This window comes from Phyllostomus discolor, chromosome 10, assembly GCF_004126475.2.
Source record: "Phyllostomus discolor isolate MPI-MPIP mPhyDis1 chromosome 10, mPhyDis1.pri.v3, whole genome shotgun sequence".
In the NCBI taxonomy this organism is placed as follows: domain Eukaryota; kingdom Metazoa; phylum Chordata; class Mammalia; order Chiroptera; family Phyllostomidae; genus Phyllostomus; species Phyllostomus discolor.
The window spans coordinates 75454398-75482334 of record NC_040912.2 but is presented as its reverse complement, the minus strand read 5'-3'; the positions used below and the strand labels follow the sequence as shown (position 1 = coordinate 75482334).

At 61.1% G+C, this 27937-nt stretch overlaps 1 protein-coding gene across 2 annotated transcripts; it reads left to right on the top strand.

The window, feature by feature from the left end:
- Positions 1 to 1384: 1384 nt before the first annotated feature.
- Positions 1385 to 27246, top strand: LOC114507336 (kielin/chordin-like protein). Of its 2 annotated transcripts, XM_036010886.1 has the most exons (42): positions 1385 to 1534; positions 3601 to 3773; positions 4523 to 4712; positions 4791 to 4867; positions 5553 to 5637; positions 7701 to 7768; positions 7974 to 8070; positions 8196 to 8278; positions 8504 to 8597; positions 9378 to 9460; positions 11727 to 11820; positions 11937 to 12016; positions 12093 to 12186; positions 12560 to 12645; positions 12724 to 12805; positions 13046 to 13198; positions 13285 to 13391; positions 13468 to 13561; positions 14211 to 14384; positions 14517 to 14599; positions 14749 to 14842; positions 14936 to 15124; positions 15385 to 15555; positions 17300 to 17476; positions 18328 to 18413; positions 18695 to 18785; positions 18918 to 19000; positions 19092 to 19185; positions 20422 to 20595; positions 20838 to 20920; positions 21489 to 21609; positions 22534 to 22613; positions 22805 to 22904; positions 23362 to 23450; positions 23781 to 23883; positions 23966 to 24117; positions 24389 to 24561; positions 24646 to 24757; positions 24853 to 24954; positions 25714 to 25878; positions 26342 to 26648; positions 26795 to 27246. In XM_036010886.1, exons 1-42 carry the CDS (start codon positions 1456 to 1458, stop codon positions 27064 to 27066), a joined length of 5094 nt encoding a protein of 1697 aa, XP_035866779.1. In that variant the 5' UTR covers positions 1385 to 1455; the 3' UTR covers positions 27067 to 27246. The 2 variants fall into 2 exon arrangements, with proteins under 2 accessions (XP_035866779.1, XP_035866780.1); XM_036010887.1 differs by lacking the exons at positions 23362 to 23450; positions 23781 to 23883.
- The last annotated feature ends 691 nt before the right edge of the window (positions 27247 to 27937 follow it).

Sequence of the window (27937 nt, the reverse complement as noted above, 5' to 3'; positions counted from 1 at the left end):
ACCACCGAGAGTGAAACGACTCGCCTGAGTCTCCAGCGGAGAACAGCAGCCCCAGGACCTGCCCGGGCAGCTCTCAGCGGAGCCTGCCCTTCACCTCTCCTCCACCAGCCCCCCCCCAGGGGCCTGCCCTCGAGCAGGCATCATTTCCCCCAACACCGAGAGACCAGAGCTGGGCTTCCTTGTTCCTTCCCGCCAGCTGTCCCTGGCTTTCCTCTGCTCCCATTGGCCCAGCTCCAGACCCGCCGAGGCCAGGTCTCAGCACTGCCTCCCAGCCTCTCTCCCTGGGCCGCCCACGGCTCAGGCCCTCGGAGGGGCCGCGCTCTTGGGAGAGAAGCTGCCCTCCATTAAGGTGCCTGCTGAGTGGGCTAAGGGACCTCTGTCCCGGCCTGGGCTGGGGGGAGGGGTGGCCTCAGATTTGCTGGTCTTTTTGAGGCAGAAAGGAGATTGCTTCTGCTGGATTCCTGGCTCCACCCTCACAGCTCCTTTGCCTGGGAGCCTGGGGCCCATCCGCACTTCCCCCTGCTTCCCAGCTGTGCTAAGGAGTTTCCCAGACTTGTGGGCCCACGTGGCCGGCTTCCTCACTTCCTCCCTGGAGCCCCATCCGCCTGCTGAGCCCAGGGCCCAGCCCTGCACCCTGCCTTGCCCCCTGCTCACCCACGGGCCTGAGCTCAGGAGCTGGAAAAGGATCTGGGACCAGACAGCAAAGAGAGGCCTTGGCATTCGGGGCAGAGCCTGGCACTGCTGGGGTGCACAGGGGTTGTGAGTGGAGTCCAGGAAAGATCGTAGGGGTGGAGGAAGGAAGAGGTGACTGGGAACCCCTGATTTCAGAGAGGGGGTCGTGTCTATTGTTATTTATCAAGCGCCTGGCATGTGCCCTAAATTCTTTATCTGCATCATCTCCCTGAACCCTTGCTGCCAGTCTGTGAAGTAGATATTAGGACCCTCAGTTTACAAACAAGGAAACTGAGGGAGAGAGAAGTTAGGGGGTCTGTTTGAGAGCGTATGAAATTGGCTGAACACGGATTTGAACCCAGGTCAGTCTGAATTTCCCTGTACACGGGAAAAGGGTAAAAGCTGAACTGGGAACCCCAGGGGGTTGGAGTAACACAAGCGGGCAGGGAGACCAGCTGTCTTGGATCCCTAGACGGACGAATTTGTGTTTATTTTTAGGGTCTCCTCTGGCATCATATGCAGGAGACGTGGCCCCCGCCCCCCCCCTCCCCGCTCCCTGCGGGGCTGGGGCTGCTGCAGCTCTGAGCCTGGGCTGCGTCAGGATGGGGCTGGGACCCCGGGGTCGGGGTGCGGGGCTGGGAGGTCGGCGCAGCGGCAGGATGACAGACTCCAGAAGCCCTCCCTGAACAAAGACTGGGTGGGAGGAGGCCTGGTGTGTCCCCACCCCGCCTCCCCCAGCGCCTGCCGAGCCGAGGCCACAGACAGCAGCCAGGCGGAGCGAGCATGGCGGGGTCGGGGGCCGCTCGGCTGCCCCTCGTCCTGCAGCTCCTGAGGGTGGCGCTGGTCCTGGGAATGCGCAGAGGTAAGTGGGGGGTACCACGGGCTCAGGGTTGGCAGCCAGGTGGGGGGCACCCAGCCTTACTCAGACCCCTCTGAGGGAAGGAGCTGGGGCCTCGGCTGCCTCTCCCCGCCCTGCCTGGGGGTGCGTGGCCCACCTCCGATCCTCCGTGGGTGAGGGAGCTGGCTTGGTGGGGGAGCTCAGGGGCTGAGGCATGGGGTCCGGGAGAGGGAGGGGGCTTCCTGCCTTGGCCTGGGGAGGAATTCCTGCAGGCAGCGGTGGGGGAGAGGCTGCGCTGGAATCCGGGAGTCTGAAGTTAATTATTTGCCTTTTGAAAAGGGGGAAAGAGGAGGCCCGCTGCGGGAGCTGACTCCGAGTCTCCGAGTCTCTGGGTCTGGCTCCTACCCAGAGGGGCGGGCGGGAATCGGGGGACGGAGAGGGGAGCTGAGGACAGTTCCAGCGGGAGCAGCGAGGCGTCTGTGCAAACGTCAGGAGCCCTTCCTGCAGGTCTCTCCAGGAGAGGGGCCGGGCCTGTCTTCCCTGAGGGTCCCAGAGGCCCCCCAGCTTCTCCCCGACCCCCTAACTGTTCCTGCTTTGGAAGCAGGTCTGGAGCAGGACCATGGGGATGGGGGTCAAGCTGTTGGAGATCCCGTCCACCCTTGGACGCCCCTGGCGGGGCTGGCTGGGAAGGAAGCTGGGAACGGGAGCCCACGGAGGCAGAGTGCCGTCGGGCGACCCGCGCAAGGGAGGGGCACGGCAGCACGCACAAGCAGCTTGGTGCCCGAGTTTGTGGAGGGGTTGGGGCCCTGGACTGGGGGGGAAGGCGGGGCAGGCCGAAAAGGTGGGTGGCCCTAGTGGAAGGTCACACTTGCACCTGCCGCTGGGAACCTTCAGATTTGCCATTTAGAACGGCCGCCGGGCCGAGGGCGGGGGAGCAGGCGGAGGCCGGGAGGACGGCTCAGCAACGGTCTTCTCAGCAGAGACAGAGGGAGGGGAGGTGGGAGGGGACAGGCTGGGGGGCGACTGGGTGAGGCCAGAGACCGATGGGGTGCGAAAGTGGGGAGTAGATTTCTGAGTAGGTGGGGATGGTGTTCACCAAGCCAAGGAACTCAGCCAAGCGGGTTCGGAAGAAAGGGGACAGCTTAGGTTTTGGATTAGAATCTCCAGTCCCTCCTTGGTGATGGCAGTGGGGCAGTGAGGGCTGTGGGTGGCATTGGTCCCCTGCCTCCCAGTGACCGTGAGAGAAGCCACGAACGAGCTGCATCTGTGGGAAAGACCCTCCCCTCTCCCCCCTCCTCCAGCGCCTCCGCTGCCCTGCCCGCCTTCCCCTGGAGGTCTCTGGGATGTCGGTGACATTAGCTGGCCCCCACCTCCCCCCACTTCTGCCTTTCTGACTGCAGGGGAGGGATCAGAGTGAGAGTGGGGGTCCCCAAGCCCAGTTCTGAATGCAGAGGCCCCCCTTTCCCTCAACATAGTGTCACCCAGCGCCCTGCCCAGTGTGGGGTCCCCAGACCCCTCAGCCACAGGCCTGGACACAGTGGCCAGGCTTCAAGTGGCCACAGAGAGAGCAGTTGCGCCCCCATGACCCCCACATTCTCCGAAAGCGGTGCCTGTCTGAGCGGTGAGGGCGGCAGGCGGCAGGCAGGCTTCGGCACCGGCCCCAGAAGGCAGCCCCGCCTTCCGCATGTCTGTCTGCCCCTCCTGCCCCTCGAGGCTGCCGTGCTGGCTTCTGGGCACTCTCAGCACGACATGCCCGCTCCCCAGGCTGCCCCTGGCAGAGGCCCTGGCCCAAGGGAGGACGAGTGACCCTGGCTTGCAGGGGGCTCTGGTCTGCACGATCCCTGAGCTTCAGACGGCCAGCGCGCCCGGGGCTGGTACCCAACTAAAGGTTTCTGCTACTTGGAAAGCTGGTCTGGGGCACCTTTTTCCACTCAGGGCTCCCTCCTCCTCCTCCTCCTCCCTCACTGGCCCTATCTCCTTCCATGGACGATGGGTGGGTGGATGATGGGGTGATGTCATTGGGAAGACACAGCCAGCAAACCTTGCTGGCCCCACACCCATGGGCTCACCCTGCATTCTTGTGACTTCAGGAGGGGCCGTCTCCAGGGAGTCCCTGGGGCTCGCCAACATCCAGGACCACCAGCAGCAGGCCTCGGCCCACCCCCCAGCCGCTGGCCCTGCTGGTGCCCCCCAGGAGCAGGGGCGCCCCCTGAAGGAGTTGCTGAAAAAGCTGGAGGCTGAAGTGACACAGCTCAGAGAGCAGGTGCCGTGGGAGTGGGGCCCCTGTGCTGTGTGCGTGCAGTACAGGAGGGAAGGGGGAGCGCTGGGCTTGGGGGTGCTGAGGGACCCTAGAATAGAGTCATTCTAAATGTACATTGAATGGTTCTTTTTAAAAAATATTTTTAAAGAGAGGGGAAAGAAGAGAGAAAGAGAGGGAAACATCAATGCAAAAGTGCCTCCAGTGCACCCCCTACTGGGGACCTGGCCCGCAACCCAGACATGTGCTCTGAATAGGAATCGAACTGGTGACTCTTTGGTTCGCAGGCTGGCACTCAATCCACCAAGCTACACCAGCCAGGGCCATGGAACTCTTGTCTGAACAGTTCTTAATATCTCTTCCTTTGTAAAAATGGAGAACCTCCAGGGTATCTGTTTTACCTGCCCAGACTTTCACATTCTTTCACGTGTTTGCAAACATTGTAGAGTACTTACTGTACAAAGGACACCGTCAGGGAAGATTGCAGGTGGATAAAGGTCTCTAACTGTTGGACAAAAGGATTGGGTCTCCTTCTGTCCAAAGGAGAGGCCAGGGGTCCCGTGTTCCCCTGGGAGCCTATCCAGACCCCAGGTCCTGGGAACCGTGACTGTTTGAGCTGGACGCTGACTGGAGGGGCCCCACAGCTACTGGGACACCAGCTCTCCTTGTCGTCCTGCCCTGAGGGGGATGGTAGGGGAAGCTGAGCCAGCACCTCCACCCTGCCCGCGCCCCCCCCCCCCAACTCTTTGCTCCAGAACAAGGATCTGCAGCAGAGGGTGAGGCGGCTGGAGTCCTGTGAATGCCGCCCAGCTCCTCCCCAGTGCTGGGGGCTGGGGCGGGCCTGGCCAGAGGGGGCTCGCTGGGAGCCTGACGCCTGCACTACCTGCCTCTGCCAGGAGGGGGCTGCGCTCTGTGCCCCCAAGCCTGGCCTGCCGCAGTGCCGCGGTGAGTGCCATCGCATCTGAGACTCGGGCCCGGAGACTGGCACGAGGGCCCCGGGCGACAGCGCTGTCTCCTTCTCAGGCTGCAGCCACAATGGGCAGGCCTACGGCAACGGGGAGACCTTCTCCCCCGACGCCTGCTCCACCTGCCGCTGCCTGGTGAGTCCCACGATCCACCTGCGTGTCTGCACCTGTCGCCCTTACCCGTGTGCCTCCCTTAGCTACCTGTGGCTGCAGCCTGGTGTGCCGAATGTTGTGTAATGGGACCTTCCTGCCCCACCCCGAGCTTGCCGCTGGTGGCCTTCTGCTCATTCTGAGTGGTTCTGTTTCCTGGGGCTCAAACCCCTGCATAGGGTGGGGGCCCCGGGCCCTGTGATTTGGGCCTGGCAAACGGTGGCATGGAGGGCAAAGAGGATGGCGTTGCTTGTCTTCCCACATCACCCCCCCCGCCCCCCACCTGTGGACGTCCTCTGACTGTCCCCTCTCGTCCATCTGCCCCTGTCCTCCACCCACCTGTTCTCTCTCATCTGGCTCCACACCTGCTTTCTTCTGGCCTTTGGTTCCTCACTCTTCCATTGAGGAAGGTCTTAGTCTCCTTCCTAGGCTCCTTCCACTCTCTGGGAATTTGTTGGCACCTGGAAGAGATGACTTCTAGGGGCAGGAGGGGCAGGGGATGATGGGGATGGTGTAGGATGTCTCTTTTCTGCCCTTGGACCAAGGATCGCCTGTGGCCCCTGAGCCAATTCTGCCTCTTGCTCCTCTGGCTGTTCCGAGGTTTCAGTTCTGGAGACCCCACCCTCCAGGGCTCTGCTGCCAGCGCAGCCACCAGCCTGCCTCTCCACAGGAAGGAGCTGTAACCTGTGCCCAGAGGCCGTGCCCAGAGGGACCCTGCCTGGAGCCCGGAGCATGCTGCCCGCACTGCGAGCCAGGTCAGCCCCCTGCTGGCTCCAGCCCTGCCTCCTGTGCTTATCCTGGGCTCCGAGCCACGGTCTGCCACCTGCCACTTACGACGAGCTCAGAGGGGCCTGCCCACTGGTTCTGGCAGTGGCCGGAGGAGTTTGAAACAAGCGAATTCAGAGAAAAGCTGACTTTGTCCTGGGACTAAACCAGAGGCTCTGTATGACCCTTCTCCTGCCCTTGGGAGCTTCTGATCTAGTTGCGAAGATAAAGTTATAGTTGGTATAATACAAGATCCAATGAGCAGATTAAGAGGAGGTGTAGAAAGGCAGTAGGTGGTCAGTTGCCAGAGAAGAGGGCAGGAGGGCAGGGGAAGCCCACCCAGACTAGGTGTCAGGGCAGGTTTTACAATCGCTGGATTGTCTGAGCTGGGTGTTCGGGGGAGAGTGGGATTTCACCAGGAAGAGCAGGGTGCTGAGAGGTGTGTTGCAGGAAATCAGTTTGGAAAGGCCTGTGGGAGGAGACTGCTGTGAGCCTCGAAATTTGAACTTTCTTCTGTGGGCCATAGGGAGCCACTGAAAGTTCAATGGCTCACAGAGCATGGCATGTTCAAAGGTGTGTTTGAGGAATGTTCATCGGGTAGGGTGCTAGACGCAGAGTGACAAGTTAGGGGGCCATGAGAGCAGCTGTCTAGTCGTGGAGCAGGAGATGGCGGTGGCTGAGGAGGTGTGACCCTAAAGAGCGAGCAGGAGCTGGTGACCGGGCGGACCCCTGGAACGGTGGGGAGCGAGGGAGGAGGGCGGCGGTGCAGGGCCCTGAGAGAGCTGGGAGGAAGCGGAAGCCATGCTCCGCTGGGGGTGTCCCCGTCGGGGACGCAGTGGCCAGATTCGGCAAATAAAAACACAGGATGCCCTGTTAAACTCGAATTTCAGATAAACAACCCGCACTGCTTTAGTGTTTTGGGGACACACTTATAGTAAAATGGTGTGGGTGGTTTATCTTGTGGATGTGAGAAACATCCAAACCAGGAGAGAATTTTTGTAGGAGTTTATCTGAGCCAAACTAATGACATGAGCTGGGGAGCAAGATCTCAAGTGTTCCAGGGACTAACAGTTTTCCAGCTTCTTTAATGCACTTGAAACTAAGGAGGGAACCGAAGGAGAAAGCGAGGTGGGAATTGGATGTAGGGGTGTCCAACCTGCGGCGGCGGGCCATGCACAGCCCTGGAGGGCTGGGAATGTGGCCTAACACAAAATCGTACATTTATTTAATACATTGTGAGATTTTTTGTGATTACGTGTCACAATGTGTTTAATGTGTGACCAAGACGACGCTTCTTCTTCCAGTGTGGCTCAGAGACACCAAAAGGCTGGACACCCCTGGTGCAGGATAGTTAGCAAGGTTCTGTGCTCTCTTGAGGGTGGTTGGGGCTCATTTCAAAGGTGTGTTAACCTACATGCACAATGGACAAGGCTTACTTAGGGCAGAGATAAACCTTTTACTGAAAAGCCGTGTGCCTGGGACATGACTACCGGCTGTGACCTGACCCACTAGGGATTTATGATCAGATCACCCCGTGAGGTTACATTCCATAGAAGCCCTTTTTCTGGTCCACATTCTGGAATTCAAATTTAACAGAGCTTCCTGTTTCTTATCTATTCTACTCCAGGAAGAATCTCAGCTGGTGGTGGGAGAGCTGAGACAGGGGCTCAGGAAACAGTGAGGTCTGGAAATGCAGCCTGGGAGTCTGGGGGAGACGGTGGGAGTTGATGGATCTAAAAAAAAAAACGGAACACGTGCTCACACAGCCTGTAGGAGGAATGGCGCCTAAGGGCCACTGCTAGCCCATTTGATGTCTTTGGTGAAATTGAAAGAAAAAAAAAAGGCACCCATTCCTCAACAGATGGAAAATGGAAATCTACCGATTCTGTTAGAGTCAGACCCTTTACTGCCATCTGCTGGAAGGTTGTGGTAAACACCAAAATCTCTGATGTTTACCCCCTGAAGGGTGCCCCCTTGTTGTGGTGCCTTCTGGGGTGCTTTATGCCTCTGTCCTATGGGTCTCTTACTTGGGGGCCTGGCCTTGGTTTTGCAGGCTGCCCTGAAGGTCACAGGGCTGGGGAAGCGTGGCAACCTGAGCCCTGTGTCACCTGTACCTGCCAGGTAAGGGAATCAGAGCCTGTCCCCAGCCACCACCCACGTCCCTGCTGCCCGGTGTACCCCAGGCCTGGCAGAGCCAAGCCCCATATGGGGACCAGACAGGGCTGCTGTGGCTGGCCAGGCATGGAGGCCTGGAGCCTGCGGGGCCTGCAGGGTGATTCACAGTAACCGCAGTGGAGAGGGCAGGAGGGCTGTGTCTGCCCCGCAGGCAGGGACCGTGCGGTGCCAGGGGCCCTCATGCCCCGAGCTCAACTGCCTGGAGAGCTACACCCCGCCCGGGGAGTGCTGCCCCGTCTGCCGGCCAGGTGACCCCCCCCCCCCCGCCTTAGCCCCAGGGAGTCCAGCACCTATTTGGGGGCCGTGCCTTCCCTCGGGTGATGTCCACCCTGCTCTCGTCTGACCAGCCTGTCGTCCTGGCAACCCTCCCCAGGCTGTGAGTACGAGGGGCAGCTTTATGAGGAGGGGGCCAACTTCCTGTCTAGCTCCAATCCTTGCCTCCAGTGCTCCTGCCTGGTGAGTCCCTCCACACCTTTGCACAGGCCCTGCTCCTCCTTGGATGTCCCCTCCCACTCTGGGGACACTCTTTCAGCCCCTCACATGTCTTCCAAGGCCTAGAGCCAGTGGGCTCACTCCCTGCCCTAACCCTGTGCCCTACCTCTCCAATGGCGCCGACACCTGCCTGCCGTGCTCTCTCTGGGAGCCAGACCCGGGGGCCTTACCGCTGTTGGTACATTACAGAGGAGCCTGGTTCACTGCGTGCCCATGGAGTGCCCGCCCAGCCCCTGCCCTGAGCCAGTCCTGAGGCCTGGCCGCTGCTGCCCGACCTGCCAAAGTAAGCCCTGACCCAGCTCTGGTGCTGGGGCACGTGAGCCCAGAATCTGTCCTTGCCATGTTGTGGTTGGGGGCCTCTGAGTGAGTTCCCCTGAGCCTCAGTTCCCGTTTGTACCATGTGGATAATGATAGTCCACCTTAATAATGCCGGCTCTTTTCTGCTTTGTGCACAGATGACCTGGGGTGGGCCCGAGAAGCAAGCCACTAGAGGGTGACACTGAGTCACTTGCCAGTACTGTCCCAAAGGCAGGAATAGAAGCAGGTGCCAGGTGCTACAGAAACTCAGGGAGGAGCCCTAATCCAGCCTGGGCACAGGAGGGAAAGGGTCCCGGAGTCCCTGCATCCCCACTGAACCTTCAGGATAACGCTGTTAGCCAGGTGGAGGGTGGAAAGAAGCAGAGGGCATCCCAGGAAGGGAGGGCAGCTAGAGGGAGGGCTTGGGACTGACACTCAAAAGTGAGTTTGGTGGATGTTAGGTGGGAAGGTGTGAGCAGACAAGTCTTACAGTGAGAGGTGGGGAGGGGCTGGAGAGAGGTGGGGGAGATGGTCGTGGCCATGCTGGGTCCTGGAAAGCTTGGAAGGGCAGGCTAGGAGCTTGCTTTACCTGGCTGGGGCACTGGCAGCCACCAAGGGGATCTAGGCAGAGACAGGAACTGGCCTGGTCTGGGCTCAGAGGAGAGCCCTCCGAGGGCACGTGGAGGAGAAGGGGAGCAGGCTGAAGCCGCTGCCCAGACGGGCTCCCATCAAACTTCCCCTCTGCCCGTCTGTCCCCCGACCCCAGGCTGTGTGGAAGGCGGCTCTCGCTGGGAGCACGGCCAAGAGTGGACTGCATCCGGGGACCCCTGCCAGATCTGCCAGTGCCTGGTGAGTCCCAGTGCCGCTCCACCTCTCCCCCACACCCACCATGTCCGTTCCTTCATTCCACTGAGCTCACCCCAAAGGCACTGTGAGGGGACAGGAATGGAGAGGACCCGATCCAGGGCGTGGCCAGGGCAGGGGCAGGGTCTCGCTGTCTGTATGCCCAGCCCCGAGCACAGCAGGTGTGCAGAACCGGTTTGTGAGCTGAACTCAGGAAGCTTCCAGGCCCCAGAAGTGCCGCTGGGAAGAACAGGACAGATGGCACACGCTCCAGGGAGGGAGGGACACAGACTGACTCGAGGTGCCTGGGACCACGGGGTCTGATCAGTAGCCACAGCTGCATGCGACCACCGAGCCCTTAGAATGTGGCCACCCAGTTGGAGATGGGCTTTCATTGTAAAACAGACAGTTTTAAAGCTTTTAGAGATTTGGTGTGAAAGAAAGGAATGTAACACATCTCATCCACACTTTGTGTTGATTCCACGTTGAAAGAACATTTTGGGTATTATATCCAAATGTTGTCCTGGAACATATAAAATTCAGTTTTATCTGTTTTTATTTTTTGAAATTTGACTACTAGAGAATTTTTCTCTATTACTAGAGAATTTATTTATTTAAAAAATTTTTAATTGATTTTTAGAGAGAGAGGAAGGGAAGGAGCAAGAGAGGGAGAGATACATCAATGTGTGGTTGCTTCTCATACGCCCCCTACTGGGGACCTGGCTTAAAACCCAGGCAGGTGACTGGGAACTGAACTGGCGACCTTTTGGTTCACAGGCCTGGGCTCAGTCCACTGAGCTACACCAGCCAGGGCTAGAGAATTTAAGATGACATATGTGGCTTGTGTTACATTCCTACTGGGCAGCACAGCTCTAGAAAAATCTTCGTGCAGGGGTAGTGTGCACCTGGTCCTTAAAGGGTGGGCAGGACTGAAGCAGGGAGAACTGGGGAAGACACTCCAGGAGTCGGAGGCTGAACGTTTGTGCCACCCCCTCCCCCGCTTCATGTGTTGAAACCCGAACCTCCAGGGTGATGGTGTGAGGAGGTGGGGCCTTTGGGCCTTTGGGAGGTAGGTGATGAGGTCATAAGGATGGAGCCCTCCAGAAAGGGGGCAGTGCCCTTAGAGCGTGGTCACCCCCTTCTGCATCATGAGGACACAACAGGAAGACAGCCACCTATAAACTAGGAAGCTTGTTCTCCCCAACCGCAGGTACCTTGATCTTGGACTTCCCAGCCTCCAGAGCTGTGGGAAGTAAACGTCTGTTGTTAAGCCACCCGGTCTGTGGAATTTGATCACAGCAGCCGAGTGGAATCAGACACCAGGGACAGGGAACGGTCAGGACAGAGCCTGGGGAGGAAGGTGGGCACACGGAGCCTGACGTTCAGGCGGGGCACAGGCTGAGAAGGGCCGTTTCATGGGGCCTGAAGCCACCCCAGAGCGACAGCCTGCCAAGGCCTGAGGACTCCAAGACGAAGGGGCCGAGGACCCTTTTCTGACCATGTGCTTCTCTTCCCCGTTCTCAATGGCCCCCTCACACGCTTGTGAGGAGAGTCACTGGCTGCTGGGACGCTGATGGGCCTGCAGACAGTGAGCCCGGGTGTAGATCTGAACTTCAGGGATGGGGTCTGTGTGGAGAGGCCCCGGGGAGCAGCAGGAACTCCTGTGTGTTGACTGCCAGCTTCCAGAGGTCGAGGCCACACGGGACGTGGAGCTCAAGTAGCCAGCTAGGTTACACATCTGTATGTGTTTCCTCGGGCTGCCATAACGGAACCACAAATGCAGTGGCGTAACCAACAGAATTGTGTTGTCACGTGGCTCTTGAGGCCAGAAGTCTGAGGTCAAGGTGTCAGCAGGGCTGGGTGCTCCTGAGGGCCATGAGGGAGACCCTGCTCCCGGCCTCCTGCCCAGCTTCCGGCAGCTGGCCGGCAAGCTCCCTGTTCCTTGGCTTTGCCTCCATCCTCACGTGTTGCTCTGAGTGTCTGTGCCCAAATTTCCCCTCTTCATAAGGACGCTGGTCATTGGATTAAGGGCCACCCCCCTCCAGGATGACCTTATCTTAACTCCTTACATCTACAGCTGCTTATTTCCAAATCAGGTCACATTCTGAGGTAACAGGAGGTTGGCCCTTCAACATATGAATTTGAGTGTGGGAGGGACACAGTTCCACACAGGACAGTGTCTAATATGTGGCTAGTTGGGACCCAGATGCTGTTTCTGCCACCTGGCCGGGCTCAGATGGCCCCTTCCCCTGCCCGCTCTGCCCGCTCCCAGGAAGGCCAGGTGCAGTGCCGCCAGCGGGAATGCTCCAGCCTGTGCCCGTACCCCGCCCGGCCCCTCCCGGGCACCTGCTGCCCCGTGTGCGATGGTGAGTCCATGGGTGGAGATCGTAGCGGCTCAGAGAGCCGACTCATCCCACACAGGCCAGGCCGTGGGGCAGTGGGGGGCTCCCGAGCAGGGCCTGAGGCACCCTCTCCCCAGCAGGCTGCTTCCTGAACGGGCGGGAGTACCGCAGCGGGGAGCCCGTGGGCTCCGGGGACCCCTGTGCCCACTGCCGCTGCGCTGTGAGTGTGGCTGCCGGGCAGGGCGGGCCTGGCGTCCAGGCCTGCCTCGCCAGAGCTGACCCGGCCCTGTTGTCAGAACGGGAGCGTCCAGTGCGAGCCTCTGCCCTGCCCGGCCGTGCCCTGCCGACACCCAGGCAGGATCCCTGGGCAGTGCTGCCCGGTCTGTGCGGGTGAGTGGGGCGCTCGTGTCACCGGGTAAGGGGGGGCCCCCAGCCAAGGAGAGTCTCTGCTGTGTGTGTGGTGGGGGTTGCTGACCTGGACCTACAGGAAGCCCCCTTGAGCTAAAGTATGGAAGAAATCCTTTACGTACCTAAGCTCCCATCATCACCAGTGAGGGACAAGTTCTTACCTCACCTTCTCATGGCCAACCAGGTGCTGAGGTGGGGCCCTGGCTACAGGGAGAGTGGGGCGGGGCTGGTGCAGACCCCTGAAGCTGGCCATCCTTGTCAGAGTGGGAAGGAGAGGTCAGGATGGAGTGAGGTAAGCCTCACTTCCCTGCCAGCCTCCAGCCTTGTGTCCCCATGCCCTTGTCCCCTTCTCCAGGCTGTGAGTACCAGGGACACTACTACGAGAGCCAGGAGACCTTCACACTCCAAGAGGGTGGCCGCTGCATCCGCTGCTCCTGCCAGGTAGGTAGTTCCTGTCTTGAGCCCCAGGTCTGCCTCACCCTGGAGGGCCTCTCACCCAGTGTCCCTCCTCCCTCCTAGGCCGGCGAGGTCTCTTGTGAGGAGCAGGAGTGCCCGGTCGCCCCCTGCACCCTGCCAGACTCTGGCCCCCAGCTGTGCCCAGGTGTGTGTGGGGGAGGGGAGAAACAGCTGGGAAGGAGCGCGGCTTCCAGTGGCTGGAGATGGAGGGGTGTGCCTTCACAGTAAGGGGGGCATTGCTAAATCCACCACCCCTTCCGGAGTGTATTCAGGGGCTGCTGTGGGGATGGCAAAGCTGGGGTCCTGGGAAGGGCCCTGTAGTCTGAGAAGGGGGGAGATGAGTAGAGGCGCCTGGGTTGCCATGGTGACGGTCCCCTTGCTGTAGCCTGTGTGCTTGATGGAGAGGAGTTTGCCGAGGGGGTCCAGTGGGAGCCCGACGATCAGCCCTGCACAGCCTGCTCTTGTCAAGAGGGGGTGCCCGTGTGTGGGGCTGTGCCGTGCTCCGAAGCCCCCTGCCAGCACCCCACCCAGACGCCCGGTGAGTGCTCCGCCCTCTCTAGCTTTCACCCCCTGCTTTGCCCAGCTCGCGCTGACCCTCTGGGCTCTGGTCAACCTCCCCACCAGGTGCCTGCTGCCCCAGCTGTGAGAGCTGCACCTACCATGGCCACGTGTATGCCAACGGGCAGAACTTCACGGACTCGGACAGCCCATGCCACGCCTGCCGCTGCGAGGTACCTCCCAGGCTCGCCGCTGCCCTGCTGAGCCCGTCCCTGGGCTCACCCCCACTGCCCTCTCCCCTGCTCCCAGGATGGGACCGTGAGGTGCTCCCTGGTTGACTGTCCGCCCACAACATGTGCCAGGCCCCAGCATGGACCTGGCCAGTGCTGCCCCAGGTGCCCAGGTGAGTGCTTACTGAACCTGTCTGGCGTGGAGACCCGAGGCCCTGCCCACCCCCGGCCCCGTGGGCACAACCGTCCCCTTAGAAAGCAACGGTCTTCCGAACTGTTTTCAGTCTGATGGAGCTTGGAACTGCAGGGCATGGGGGGGAGGCAGAGGAGAGACTCACCATCCTTCGTGTCACCCTGTCACCCTTCCCCATCCCACACGTCCTCTCCCCGTGACCCCCATGCAGACAAGCTCATGTATCTACCCGTGAGACACACGTTCATGCAGTGGACTGTCAGGCGCAGGAGGGAGGCTGGGCACCGGGATGCGGTGTGCCCTGACCCCTGTCCACATGGAGAGTGTGCTAGGGCGTGTGTCATGAACACGGGCATGCATGGGCGGGAGCCCTTCGCCTTTTCACCCACAGAGGCACACATCTGCCTGCAGGTGAAGGGAGTAAAAACACATGCACACCTGTGCACAGACACACACACATGTGCTCAGAGAGACTCCCACTCCTGCATCGCGGCCCCTCCTCTCCGCCCATGGGGACAGCTTCCAGGCAGCACTCCCCAGTGGCTCTGGCTGGCCTGGGTGGAGGGCTGTCTGGGGCCTGCCCTGGCAGCGCCATCTCTGCCCCCACCTCTGCCCCCACCTCTGCACAGACTGCACCCTGGAGGAACAGGTGTTTGTGGATGGCGAGAACTTCCCCCACCCTCGAGACCCCTGCCAGGATTGCCGCTGTCAGGACGGCCTCGCCCGCTGCCAGCCCCGGCCCTGCCCCAGGGCCCCCTGCGCCCACCCGCTGCCTGGGCCCTGCTGTCTGAGTAACTGCAACGGTAAGGTGGAGGAGATTGGGGGCGGGGGGCTCCTGGGATGGCCTGGCCCGGTCTGTGGGCGTTTAAGGCTGGGAGGGCGTGACCTGGGTCACGGAGGGCGTCTCCCAGGCCTATAGCTGCCCTCTCCGCCAGGCTGTGCCTTCGGCGGGAAAGAGTACCCCAGCGGAGCAGACTTCCCCCACCCCTCCGACCCCTGCCGCCTGTGTCACTGTCTGGTCAGTCTGCCCCCGGGGCGGGAGGAGGAGTCCAGAGGAAAAGGGGTGGGACTTGGGGAGTCCACCGCTGTGGGGGTGGGAAGGGTGGGGATCTCCTCTGCCTCCCGCCACTAACCCGTGCCCGCTGCCGTGGTCCCTCTGTCCGCCAGAGCGGCAACGTGCGGTGCCTGGCCCGCCGCTGCCCTCCGCTGCCCTGTGCAGAACCGGTCCTGCTGCCGGGCGAGTGCTGCCGGCAGTGCCCCGGTAAGAGCTGCCCCCCTTGGCCGCTGCTCCCCGGAGGCCCCCTCTGCGGCCTCCTCCTGGGCACCCCGTGATGCGCGCTGTGTCTGGCCTCAGCCTCCCCCTCCGGCTGCCCGAGGCCTGGGGACTTAGGAGCCGCGGGCCACCAGGAGCACTTCTTCCCGCCCGGGGACCCCTGCCACCGCTGCCTCTGCCTGGACGGCTCGGTGTCCTGCCAGCGGTTGCCTTGCCCGCCCGCGCCCTGCGCCCACCCGCGCCAGGGGCCCTGCTGCCCCTCCTGCGACGGTAACGCCCCTTGCAGCCAGTAGCGCCCGCCATCCGCTTTCTCCGAGCTGGGGGGGTGGAGGCCTGTGTTACTCCTCACTCCTTTCTCCAGCCTCAGACAGGGCGCCACCCTGGTCGTCCCCTCCTCCGGGGCTGGTCTCCCGTGTCGGTTCTCACAGAGAATTTGGGGAGGCAGTGCCCGCTCCCCGGGGCCTGGGAGGCTGTGGGCCCGGTAGGCGGCCACCGTGGCCCCGAGCCCTGCCCTGTCGCTTGCCCGCTAGGCTGCCTGTACCAGGAGAAGGAGTTTGCCAACGGAGAGCGCTTCCCTTCGCCCACCCTGCCGTGCCACGTCTGCTTCTGCTGGGAGGGCAGCGTCAGCTGCGAGCCCAGGGCCTGCGCCCCAGCGCAGTGCCCCTTCCCCGCCAGGGGCGACTGCTGCCCGGCCTGTGACGGTGAGGGGGCGGGGCCGTGGGGCGGGGCCGTGGGGCGGGGCGGGGCGGGGCGCGGGAGGGCTGGGGCAGCCTCGCCCTCACCTCCCGCAGAGGGACCACAATACTTCCTACAGAAAGGAAACAAAGCCCTGGACTTCGTCCGCCTCGGATGCTATTCGGCTGTGTGACCTTGGGCAGGTTACAGAACCTCCCTGGGCCTGATATTCAAAAACACAGACGTTTTATAAACGCGAATTTTGGTAAAATGCACATAACATAAAATGTGCCATCTTAACCACTTTTAAGCGTAACTCTGGGCGTAATTTTGACGCCTGTAAACAAGAAACGATTGAACAGGACCCTTCCCCAGGCGGCGGTCACTCTCGCGTTTGGTCTCAGTTCTTTCTACGTACCCTCTAGCACCTGTAACTGTATTTACTTACTACTGTTCTTCAAATGCACTCACTTTCAAATTTAAATTTATTTAAAAAGAAAACTTTTGTGTCATACTTTAGATAGAAAATTAGATTTGCAAGGAACAGAATATCGTCGGAAAATGAAACCAATTAAAAATCAAATACTAAATTCAAGTCAGATACTTTTGCCTGCCAAGGCTTGAGCCTGAGGCTCATCCCCTCCCCCATTTTTAAAAAGATTTAATTTAGTTAGTTTTAGAGAGAGGGGAAGGGAGGGAGGGAGAGGGAGAGAAACATCAATGTGTGGTTGCTTCTCATGTACCCCCTACTGAGGACCTGGCCCACAACCCAGGCATGTGCCCTGACTGGGAACTGAACTGGCGACCCTTTGGTTTGAAGGCCAGCACTCAATCCACTGAGCCACACCAGCCAGAGCCCCCTTTCCCCCTTTTCTCATGACTTTTCTTTTTTAAAGAGGAGTTTTAGCCCTGGCTGGTGTGGCCCAGTGGATTGAACCCCAGCCTGCAAACCAAAGGGTCAGGGTTCCCATTCTCAGTCAGGGCACATGCCTAGGTTTTGGGCCAGGTCCCCAGTAGGGGCGTGTGAGAGGCAACCACACATGATGTTTCTCTTCTCTTTCTCCCTCCCTTCCCCTCTCTAAAAATGAATAAATAAGATCTTTGAAGAGACAGAGAGAGAGGTTTTAGGTCCCCAGCACAATTGAGAGGAAGGCACAGAATGTCCCCACCTACCCCCGCCCCCCACGGGCACTGCCCCCTCATTGCCGTCGTGCCCCACCAGTGTGGCACACGGGTCACAGCTGATGAGCCTGCACGGACACATCCTTATCACCCAGAGCGCCCTCTTTGTCAAAAAGGTCAGAAAGTGTCGGGTGCTAAGGGCAGGCTGCCACCACCCTGGGGCCCCTCCCCCTCCTTGACTGACCAGAGGCCTCGAAGAGCATTGGAAAGGGGACATTTTGGGTTCAGGCCACCCACGTCGCCTCAAGCCGCTCCCAGGTCTCCTCGGGTTGGAAAGACCGGTGCCTTCCGACCAGGCAGCGGCTTGCTGAGTATTTCACCCCGGGCACGGGTTCCACGTGGGTTTTCCCTATAGATGGGCCGGGGAGATTAGTTTGCAGGCCGAAGGGGGAAACGACCCTTTGGCCAGTCCGACTGTCCCCGCAACTCTCTACTCCTTCGCCCACCAGCCTGGACTGAGCGCTCCCTACCCCCAGGCCAGGTCTCTGAGGCCCTGGACTCAGGCCAGGTGCAAGTTCAGAGGCGGTGACCACTGTCCTCTCCCGCCTCTCTACCCCCCACCCTGCCTCTCTTTGTCCTCTCCGCAAGGCTGTGAGTATCTAGGGGAGTCCTACCTGAGCGGCCAGGAGTTCCCAGATCCCCGAGAGCCCTGCAACCTGTGCACCTGCCTTGGAGGCTTCGTGACCTGCAGCCGCCGGCCCTGTGAGCCTCTGAGCTGCAGCCACCCGCTCACCCCGTCTGGACACTGCTGCCCCGCCTGCCAGGGTAGGGCGGTGCCTGCCCTTCCACTGCCCCTCCTGGACTCCCAGTGGCCCAGAGCCACCCGGTGTGGCCACTGTCACCCTCCCCTGGGGCAGCCACATGGCAAACCCACATGCCATTTCATTAGACACCTCACACTGTATCCACACCCTCCTCTGTCCCTGTGGTCACCTATCACTGACTGTCGGATTCACCAAATAGCCGGTCCCTGTGTTTCCAGACCTTCCTGCTCTTAAATCGTCTTGCTATCTTCCTAAAATATCACATTCTGAGGCTCAGAACCACCCAGCCCTGGCTGGGTGGCTCAGTTGGTTGAGCATTATCCTGTACACCAGAGGGGTGTGGGTTCAATCCCTGGTTGGAGGGCGTACAGGAGGCAACTGATTAACGTTTCTCTCTCTCTCTTTCTCACCCTCTCTCTCCCCCGCCCTTACTCTCTCTCTAAACTCAGTAAACATATCCTCAGGTGCAAATTTAAAAGAAAACATTCAGTGGCACCCTCTGCCCTTGGGTGCATCAGGAGGGGCAGCTTCCTGAGCCCAGCTGGTCCCTCACCTTCTTCCCTGGGTGTGCCCGTCCCCTCGCATCCCCTTCCCACGCTGGCCCACGGGGACAGGACAGTCTCAGTGGTCTGTGATCCCGCCTCCAGGCTTCCGTGCTTTCCTGCATGCAGATCTCACCGCGTACAGCCTGGCTGACTTCTCCCTCCTTCTCAGGCTCCCTAAGCTTTGCAGAGGTGCTCGGGCCTGGCTGTGTGTGTGTGTATGTGTATGTGAGAGAATGTGTGTGCGTGAGGTGTGTGTGAAGACAGCTTCATTGACGGCGGGTCTTCCATTACATCCCCGCTCTGCCAGGATGCCTCTATCATGGGGTCGCTGCGGCCCCTGGAGAGACCCTTCCTGACCCACTTGACCCCACCTGCTCCCTCTGCACCTGCCAGGTGAGGCGGCCCTTTGGGAACTCGGTAAGCTTTCATTTCGCCCCTGATCCTCCTTTCTGGCCAGGAGTTGTTTCCTCCAGCCGGGTCTCACAGGGCACCGTTGGCCTGTGACAACCAGTGGGACAGGACTGGACTCAGGTCTCCTGGGCCAAGCAAGGGGGTCGGGCCTGGCAGGCTCAGCAGGGGTGCCCCATTGCGGGGCAGTGTGTGGCCTGGTCTGCAGGCAGTGGATGGGGTGACTCGGGAGTCAGGAAGTGGCAGCGGGGTCTCTCCCCCCCCAGGACGGCTCCATGCACTGCCGGAAGAAGCCGTGCCCTCCAGCTCTCTGCCCCCGGCCCTCTCCGGGACCCTGCTTCTGCCCCGTGTGCCACAGTGAGCTGCCTCCCGCACACCCGGACCCCCACACCCTCCCCTGCCCGCTCCTTTCTCTGTCCGCCGGGCAGGCCTGAGGTTGGGCAGGGCAAGGTGGCGCAGCCCCCCACCCAGGAAGCCTGTCGCCCGCAGGCTGCTTCTCTCAGGGCCGGGAGCACCAGGATGGGGAGGAGTTTGAGGGGCCCCCAGGCAGCTGTGAGCGGTGTCGCTGTCAGGTATGGCAGGGAGGTGGCCGAGGGGGCTGGGCACAGTGCCTCTAAGGCTCCCGGCCCAGGGAGCAAGTCGCTGACCCAGCATCTCCCGCAGGCTGGCCAGGTCAGCTGTGAGCGGCTGCGGTGCCCACCCCTGCCCTGCCCACTCCAGGTCACAGAGCAGGGGGGCTGCTGCCCTCGCTGCAGAGGTAGGCCCTGCCGCCGTGGCTGCACCCTCGTTCTGGCCCCTGGACCCAGTGCTCCACCATCTGCCCCACCCCCCTCCCCTCAGCTCCCCTCGACCTCCCTGTTCACCCACCCTGGTCCTTGAGCCTTCACCCCTGCCCTCCTCCAGTCTTCCTGCTGGCCCCGCCCCTGGCCTGCCCGGACCATCTCCCCCTCCAGATGCTAGTAGAGCCCCCTCAAAGCTGCCCCTTCCCAAACCTCACCCCATTCATAATAATAGTGATGACGGCACTTACTGAGCACATGCCAGGAGCCACACCCCAAGCTAAGCACTATACACATATCTCATTTAATCCACTCAACAATCTTATCTTATTAGCTAGGTACTATTATTCTTATTTCACAGACGAGAGCACTGAGGTACAGAGAGGTAACATAACTTACCTGAGGTCGTGCCACTAGTAGGTGGCAGAGATAAGATTTGCAATTAGGCTGCCTGGTTCTAAAATAAGAAGAGCCTTTCTTTCTTTCCAGGGTTTTTTTTTTTTTTTTTTCATTTTTAACTTATTTTTAGAGAAAGGGGAAGGGAGGGAAAAAGAAAGGGAGAAAAACATCAGTGTGTGGTTGCCTCTCACGCAACCCCTCCTGGGGACCTGGCCCACAACCCAGGCGTGTGCCCTGACTGGGAATCGAACCGGTGACCCTTTGGTTTGCAGGCCAGCACCCAATCCACTGAGCCACACCAGCCAGGGGTTCAGTAGGAGCTTTTGTTAGCCTGCCTGTTGCCCAGCATGTTATGAGTCCAGAACCATAACAGCATCTCCGTTGCCCTGTGAGGTGGGCAGAGAGATGAAATCCCTATTTAATAGCTGCGAAGACTACGGCTTGAAGAGATTCAGTTATCTGGGGTGCATGGTTAGTGATGGAGACTTTCATTCATTCTACATGCATTTATTAGATGCCTACTGCATGCCAGGTACTGGCACTGCTGCTGGCCTACAACGGAAAGTGCCTGCGGCCTGGCATTCGGTTTAGCGAGCAAGCAGACAGGGAAGGGATTACGCCCAGGAGCTCTGCCCCCCACCTAGCGTCCTTCCCCTCCCCTCGGAGCTGCTCTGCCCGGGGCCTCCTTCCCACCTCCGCCCTGCGGATACCCTCCCATGCCAGACCCACATGCCCCGCTAACCACCCAGGTGGGTGGCGAGGGGCAGCATACCGAACCCAGACTCAGCGCTCACCCCTGCCCCCCCGGGACACAGGCTGCCTGGCCCACGGGGAGGAGCACCCTGAAGGCAGCAGCTGGGCGCCTCCGGACAGCCCCTGCTCCTCCTGCCTGTGTCATGAGGGCACCGTCACCTGTGCCCGCGTCCAGTGTGTCATCTCCTGTGCCCATCCCCACCAGGGGCCCAGTGACTGCTGCCCTCGATGCTCCGGTATGGGGAGCCCGGGGCGGGCTGGGGTGGCGGGGAGGCCGAGCCTGGTCAGCATCTCCCTGCCTTGGCACTGGGCAGGGCAGCAGAGACAGGCTTTTCCAGAAGTGGCCCCCGTGCTTGTACACACCCAAATCCTGGGGGCTGGGGGTCCCCGGGAGACAGAGAACCCCACCCCCCAGCGCTGGCACTGTTGCCAGCATGAAGGCTCACTGGTCCTATTCTGCCCTTACCCCACGCTCAAGACTGCGAGCACAAGGGCCGGAAGTACGAGCCCGGAGAGAGCTTCCAGCCGGGGGAAGACCCCTGTGAGGTGTGCTTCTGCGAGGTGGGTGAGGCAGGAGAGTGGCCCTGCGGCCAGGCCAGGCGGTGAGGTGGGGCTTGGGACGAAGAGCCAGCGGGGCCAGTTTGGGGTTAGCCAGAGCACCAGCGCTGAGTGTGGGGAGGCAGTGGGGCACCTAGCAGGAGTGTAAGGTGGGTGTGCATAGGAGGTGGGGGAGACACCATTGGGGAATCTCCGTTTGAAAGGTAAGGCACAGCCGATGGAGGGTTTTGAGCAGGCAGGGACATCATAGGTCCAAAGATTAGGCAGTGGGGTTGGGGAGGGGGTGCAGGAGGGTCACAGGTCACATGAAGGTTCAGGCCCAAGTGACTGGAAAGAGAAGGAAGGGGAAGTCACTGCTGGGGATTAGGGCGTGGGGTGAGGAGCAAGTCTGGGGAGACGCTGAGTCTCTCTGAAGACCGGAGTCTCCCTGCTGGAGGAGATGCAGCAGGAGGATGAAGGGGTCTGGCTTCCAGGGGCGGGGGGGGGGGGGGGGGGGGGGGGGGGGCGGGGGGGGCGGAGCTCAGCTCCCCAGGCCTGGGACCCACCCCTTGCTTACTCACTCCTGTCGCAGCTGCAGCCTGAGGGGCCTCCCAGCCTGCGCTGTCACCGTCGGCAGTGTCCCAGCCTGGTGGGCTGCCCCGCCAGCCAGCTCCAGCCCCCTGGGCCGCGGCAGTGCTGCCCCACCTGTGCCCGTGAGTCCCCAACATAGGGGTAGATAAGGGCAGGGCTGCCACGCCAGGCTGACACTGGAAACGCCAGCAGCTCTCCTCCATAGTCCCAGCCGCAGCCCTTTCCTGAGCCCAGGGGACTGTTCTGAGACCTCAGGCCCTGGCCAGGGGAGCGTGCACTGCCCCAAGTGGAACTCCAGAGGCTGGCAGGGACCCCTTGACTCTGAAGCCAGGTGCATCCTGCCCAGCAGGGGGCGCTGTGGGATGGCCGCTGTGCCAGCCGCTGGCTTCTGGAGGGCGACGTCAGGGCAATGGGGGTAGGGACCCGCCCAGCCACAGAAGTGGGAAGAGCTATCCTTATCAACACTTGCTGGGATGTGCTCCAAGGAAAGAGAAAAAGACTAACATTTACTAAGCACCTACTGCATGCCATGCCCTGTACTTGGTTATTTTAATAAGCAGTGTCTCATTTAATTCTCAGCTACCCAGTGAGTTAGGTATTATTATTCCCTTTTTGCAAGTGAAGAAACTGAGGTTCCGAGAGGTTGATTGTTCTGCCTGAAATGGCTCAGACACTGAGGACTGGAACCGGGAGTAACCGGCTCTTCGTGCTGTCTTGTGCTGTTTTAGCCAGGCAGTGTGAAGGACACAAGGCAGGGAGCAGCTGGGGCGGCATGTGGGCCTTAGGGGCCTCAGGCTGAGGAAGCCACACCTGGTCAGTTTCCAGCTCCCACCCCCAGTAGCCTGGCAAATTTCCTTTCGGAAAGTCCAGACTTTTCTTTGCTGAGCCAGAGGGAAAGAGGATTTATCCTTCCTGAGCCAAGGTGATGGGACATGGGTGCGCCCCGGGCCCCAGAAGCCTGGGGATAGTGTGGGAAAGTGAGATCAGACAGGCTTATGTCCCCTGTGCCCCCTTCTGCCCTCCACATCGCATTCTTGTCCACGCAGAGGCCTTGAGTAACTGCACAGAGGGTCTTCTGGGGTCTGAGCTGGCCCCGCTGGACCCCTGCTACACCTGCCAGTGCCAGGTAAGCCCTCGCACCTTGGGGACTGCCCAGGCCCGGTCTCTTTCCTCCTCTGTGGGCTGCAGTTGAATCCTCTCCCATAGCAGCCCCTGGCTTCCCACTCACCCTGACATTTGCCCACTTGTCACATTCTGCTAAGGCCCTGCTCCCACCCGGCCGTTCTGTACCCATGGTGTTCACGTGCCCTTCCACAGGACCTGACTTGGCTCTGCATCCACCGAACCTGTCCTGAGCTCAGCTGCCCCCCATCAGAGCGCCATACCCGCCCTGGGAGCTGCTGCCCCACATGCTGGGGTGAGTGCCCAGCCTTGGCCTGCACCCTTGGAGCAGGAGCCCGGGAAGAAGACGGGAGGGGTGGCATCCATGGGCCAAAGGGGTAGCCCAGCTCTGCACTCCAAATGCTGCTTCATTCTTTGGTAGACATGGAGGGCTATTCACTGGGGTGAAGGAGAGACCCATAAGGCAGAGGGAGGCAGGGAATGAAGCCTGGATTCTCGAGGTCTGGCCTGAGGCTTGTCATTGGGTTTAGGAACCCCAGACCAGCTGGTAGGGTACCACACCGCTAAGCTGGCAGCCAGCCCAGCCTGCCATCTAGCAGGTTCCCTGCACGATGGCTGGAGATATCAACACCACCAGGGCGCTAAGTGGATAGGGTGGGCACCCCCTACTGTGGGCCTTCAGGGTGAGCTCCAGGGAGGATGGATGTAGCTGGATGGACAGTGCCCCCCCCAGCCCCATTTCTTCTCATCAGAATGTGTGGGGGAGGCTGAGGGCCGCAGAGTGGCAGTTGGAGAGGGCTGGCGGGCCCCCAGCAGTGCCTGCATTACTTGCACCTGCCATGGGAGCTGGGGGTGGGAGGGTGGGGGTGGAGGACCTTATAGAAGAGAGGAGGCTCAGGACTCTGGGCCAACGAATCTGGGGTGTTTGGGGTAACTAGGGAAGAGCGCCCCCTCTGGGTGAGAGGGGGCAGAGGCATCCCTGTGCTGGGGCACGGATCTGGGGGCTGAACTTCACCCCCCACTTGAACATGAAGTGGGTGTTCTTGAGGAGCAGGGCCAGAGAGAGAAGGGGCTGCTGCCTCAGACCGTGAGCCAGATGGTCCTCAGGAGTGTGAGGCCAGGGACTCCAGGTCATAGCGGAAGTCCCTAGAGAAATGACCGCTGTCCTCAGTGGGGCCACGTGGAGTGGCACCTTGAGGAATGCCAGGCCCTCTCCTGCCCCCTTGGCTGGGTGAAGGTTCGGGACGCTGGCAGGTGCTGTGAACGATGCCAAGGTGCAGGCCAGGATGATGAGGGAAGAAGGACCAAGACCCAGTGCGAGGGACGAGTGGCTGACACTTGTCCCCTACCCTCAAGTCCTCTCAGCCCCCACCCAGTCGTGCGCCCACCAGGGCCAACAGGTGGCCTCCGGGGAACGCTGGACCGTGGACGACTGCACCATTTGCTCCTGCGTGGCCGGCACCGTGCACTGCCAGAGGCATCGCTGCTCGCCGCTCTCCTGTGGGCCTGTGAGTGCCGCGGTCTAGGGCAGTGGGGTGAGTGGACACGTGGCACCACCACCCTGATGCCACCCTGAGGAAAGGAGGAACCAGGGCTTGGGCCACCGCGGTGGAGCAGTGGGACCAGGGGCCTGCAGTTCCCGGAGCGGCCACGAGGCGGTGCCCTGAGCCCTCTCGCAGGAAGTCTGGGAGGCCGAGCGCCCTCTGGTCCTCAGTGAGTCTCTGCGTGAGCCTCCGCCGGGACTGCGGTGTGTCTGACCATGTCTGGGGTGGAGGCCAGAATGAGGCCCCCGCCCTGAATCCCGGCAGCTGCTGTCCCCGCTGCCTGCCTCGACCGGCTTCCTGCATGGCCTTCGGAGACCCCCATTACCGCACCTTCGACGGCCGCCTGCTGCACTTTCAGGGCAGCTGCAGTTACGTGCTGGCCAAGGACTGCCGTGGAGAGGACTTCAGGTGCGCAGCCCCTTCTGTCTTCTCTCTCCATAACCCCCTACACCCTCCCTGCTGACCATTGCGCTCGGGCCTCTCACACCGCAGTGTGCACGTGACCAACAGTGACCGGGGTCGGAAGAGTGTGGCCTGGACCCAGGAGGTGGCAGTGCTGCTGGGAGAGGTGGCCGTGAGGCTACTGCAGGGCGGGGCTGTCACGGTGAGGCAATCGGAGGACCCGGGGGCAGGTCAGTCCCGCGCCGTCCACTCCTCAGTCCTGACATCTCCCCTCCTCCTGCCTCCCTTCTCCCGCAGGTGGACGGGCGCCTGGTGGCCTTGCCCTACCTGCAAGAGCCGCTGCTGTACTTGGAGCTGCGCGGACGCACCGTGATGTTGCACGCCCAGCCAGGGCTCCAGGTGCGCCCAGGGCGAGTGGGGGCGGGGAGCCTCGGGTCTGCTCAGGCTTCCGTATCTGTGGAGGGAGTGGGCATTACCGGCTACTTTCCTGGCTGCACTTGGCCACGAAGGTGAGAGAGTTCTGCTGGATTCTGAGGGGAGAAGAGGAATCAGCGTGAGAGGCCTTGAAGTGCAGTGAAAGGAGTTCTGAGCCTGGTTTCTAATCTTGGCTCAGCCACCAACACACTGGGCCTCTCAGGCCTGTACCAGTCCTGTTTGGGCCTCAGTCTCCTCATTGGTGATATGCGGGAAGGGTTAGTGGGGGCGGGCCAACTAAGGTCTCCTTAGGGGTGGGTTCAGGATTCCTTCCAACTCTCAAGGCAAAGAGTAATTCACTCCTTGACCTCCAGCAAGAAGCTTAATTTGTAAAATTATGCAGTAAGACTTGTCCACACTTACGAGCCAGACTCTAATTGCGCTTTGTGCTCTGTAAAGCCTGAATACCCACGAGAGAGTGCACCTCTGGAAGTGGGTGCATTTCCCCTGGGGGCCCAGTTCAGGGATGCAGACAGAAGGTGCCTTCCTCGGAGCTGTGGGTGGCTCTTCACAGATGCCACAGCATGTGCAAACTTGGCCGTGGCCAGGGCAGCCTCCCTTCCATAGAGAGCCTTCATCCTACAGCAGGGGGCGTGCTGACCCAGTGCCTGCGGCCAGGATGGACCTTGGGCTTCTCGGGGTCCCTGTATTTCCCCACTCCCCAGCCGCAGCCTCTCTGCACAGGTGCTGTGGGATGGGCAGTCCCGGGTGGAGGTGAGCGTGCCTGGCTCCTACCGGGGCGGGATGTGCGGGCTCTGCGGGAACTTCAATGGCTTTGCCCAGGATGATCTGCAGGGCCCTGAGGGGCTGCTCCTACCCACTGAGGCTGCATTTGGGAATAGCTGGCAGGTGAGTGGTGCTGGAGCCCGGGACGCTGAGAGGTCTGGGGTGGGGGGCAGGCTGGAGATGGCACAGTGGAACCTGAGCCTCAGAGCAGTCCTCTGGTACAGAAATGCGGGCAGGGTGGACACCGGATGAGCTGTTGCACTTTAGGGCGGTTTGGGGGCTTCCTGCCCATCACAGAGCTAGAGGAGGCAGGATGGCCTGTTGGAAAAGGCCGCACCAAATGCCAGCTCGAGCCCTGCTTCGCTGCTATGGGCTGTGTGACTTTCAACAAGTTACTTGCCTGCTCTGGGCCTTGGTTTGTCCCCAGAATGCAAACAAGGAAAAGTAGCCGATGCTTCCTTGGCTACTCTTGTAGGGAGGTTTTTGAGGCTAAAACAAAATGCTAGGTGGGAAATGCTTCGAGAAGCAGCAGACAAAGGTCAGCTGCCCAGGGATGCTGTCACCACAGGGCCACTTTCCCCACTAGGTCCCAGAGGGGCCGGGACCCGGTCGGCCCTGTTCCAAGGGCCACGAGGTGGATCCTTGCCGAGCAGCAGGCTACCGAGCCAGGCGCGAGGCCAATGGCCGGTGCGGCGTGCTGAAGTCCGCCCCATTCAGTCGCTGCCACGCCGTGGTGCCGCCGGAGCCCTTCTTTGCCGCCTGTGTTTATGATCTGTGTGCCTGTGGCCCTGGCTCCTCAGCTGACGCCTGCCTCTGTGATGCCCTGGAAGCCTATGCCAGCCACTGTCGCCAGGCAGGGGTGACACCTGCCTGGCGGGGCCCCTCACTCTGTGGTGAGCCAGCTGTGGCCGGTGCGGGATGGGGGAGGGGGTGGTTTAGAGGGCTCCCGTCCAGGGGGTGGGGGGTAGGTGCAGGGAGGGCTGCGAGGGGTGAGCAGGGTGCCTGGAGCACTGGGGCCTGCCTTCCACTTCACCTGCAGTGGTGGGCTGTGCTCTGGACCGTGGCTTCGTGTTCGATGAGTGTGGCCCACCCTGCCCGCGCACCTGCTTCAACCGGCACATGCCCCTGGGCGAGCTGGCAGCCCACTGCGTGAGGCCTTGCGTTCCCGGCTGCCAGTGCCCTGCGGGCTTGGTGGAGCACGAGGCCCACTGTATCCCGCCTGAGGCCTGCCCCCCAGTCCTGCTCACCAGGGACCAGCCTGCCAGCGATCATCTGCTCGGCCCCAGCCAGGAGCCCAGGGGGGTGCCCTGACCCGGGATGACACCGACCAAGACTCATCAGACCAGAAGCCTCTCTTTGGAGAGCAGCTCCCCGGCTGGCCGGGGCTTCCGAGAGAGCGCGCCCTGCCGGCAGCAGCGGGAGCCCGGGCCTGTGTCCCGCCCAGCCCCGAGCCTCATGGAGTGAGAAGCAGTAAACTCAGGGTCTGTCCCAAGCCTGCCTTGTGTGTGCGTGTGCTTCCTCCCGGTGGGTGCAGGGGTGGCGCAAGGCCAGCATCCCCAGGCCAGCGTCCCCCATCAGAGCCGGTGTCCCCGCTCAGCTCCGGGCCCCGCCCACTCCTCTACCTGCATCCGGGCTGCCCCACCTGCCACGCCCTGGGGCTGCCCCACGTGGTGTCCTCTGCAGGTCCACGAGGAACCCCTCGGGGGTTGGGGTGCTCAGAGAATAGGCTCGCTGCCCACATGCATCCCCTTTCTCTCCGTTTAGGGATGCCAAGGACTCAGGGGGCCCCTGGGCCACTCTGAGCGCTGGTGATACAGGGACCCTGTGCCTGGGGTGGGGCCCAGGGCCATGAGAAAGTACAGACACACGTGTGCATTAACTGCCACACCTGCCCCCTGGGGGGAGTGTGGGCAGGGCACACACATGGAACTTTCAAAGACATCCTCGTAGGGGAAAGAACATGGGTTTTAAAACAGAAAAAGTCTATTTCTGCCCTGACTGGTGTGGCTCAGTTGGGTGGGTGTCATCCTGCAAAGTGAAGGGTCGGCGGTTCGATTCCTGGTGGGGCACATGCTTGGGTGGCGGGTTCGGTCACCAGGTGGGGCGCACGCGGGAGGCAGCCGATCGATGTTTCTCTCTCGCATCGACGTTTGTCCCCCTCTCTTCCGCCCTCCCCTTCCCT

Excerpts from the sequence above, each read along its gene's own strand:
- LOC114507336 (XM_036010886.1), top strand. The coding sequence starts at position 1,456 with ATGGCGGGGTCGGGGGCCGCTCGGCTGCCCCTCGTCCTGCAGCTCCTG. Across the intron at positions 1,535-3,600 it reads GGTCCTGGGAATGCGCAGAG|GAGGGGCCGTCTCCAGGGAG; the intron begins GTAAGTGGGGGG and ends TTGTGACTTCAG. Across the intron at positions 23,884-23,965 it reads GTGCTGTGAACGATGCCAAG|TCCTCTCAGCCCCCACCCAG; the intron begins GTGCAGGCCAGG and ends CCTACCCTCAAG.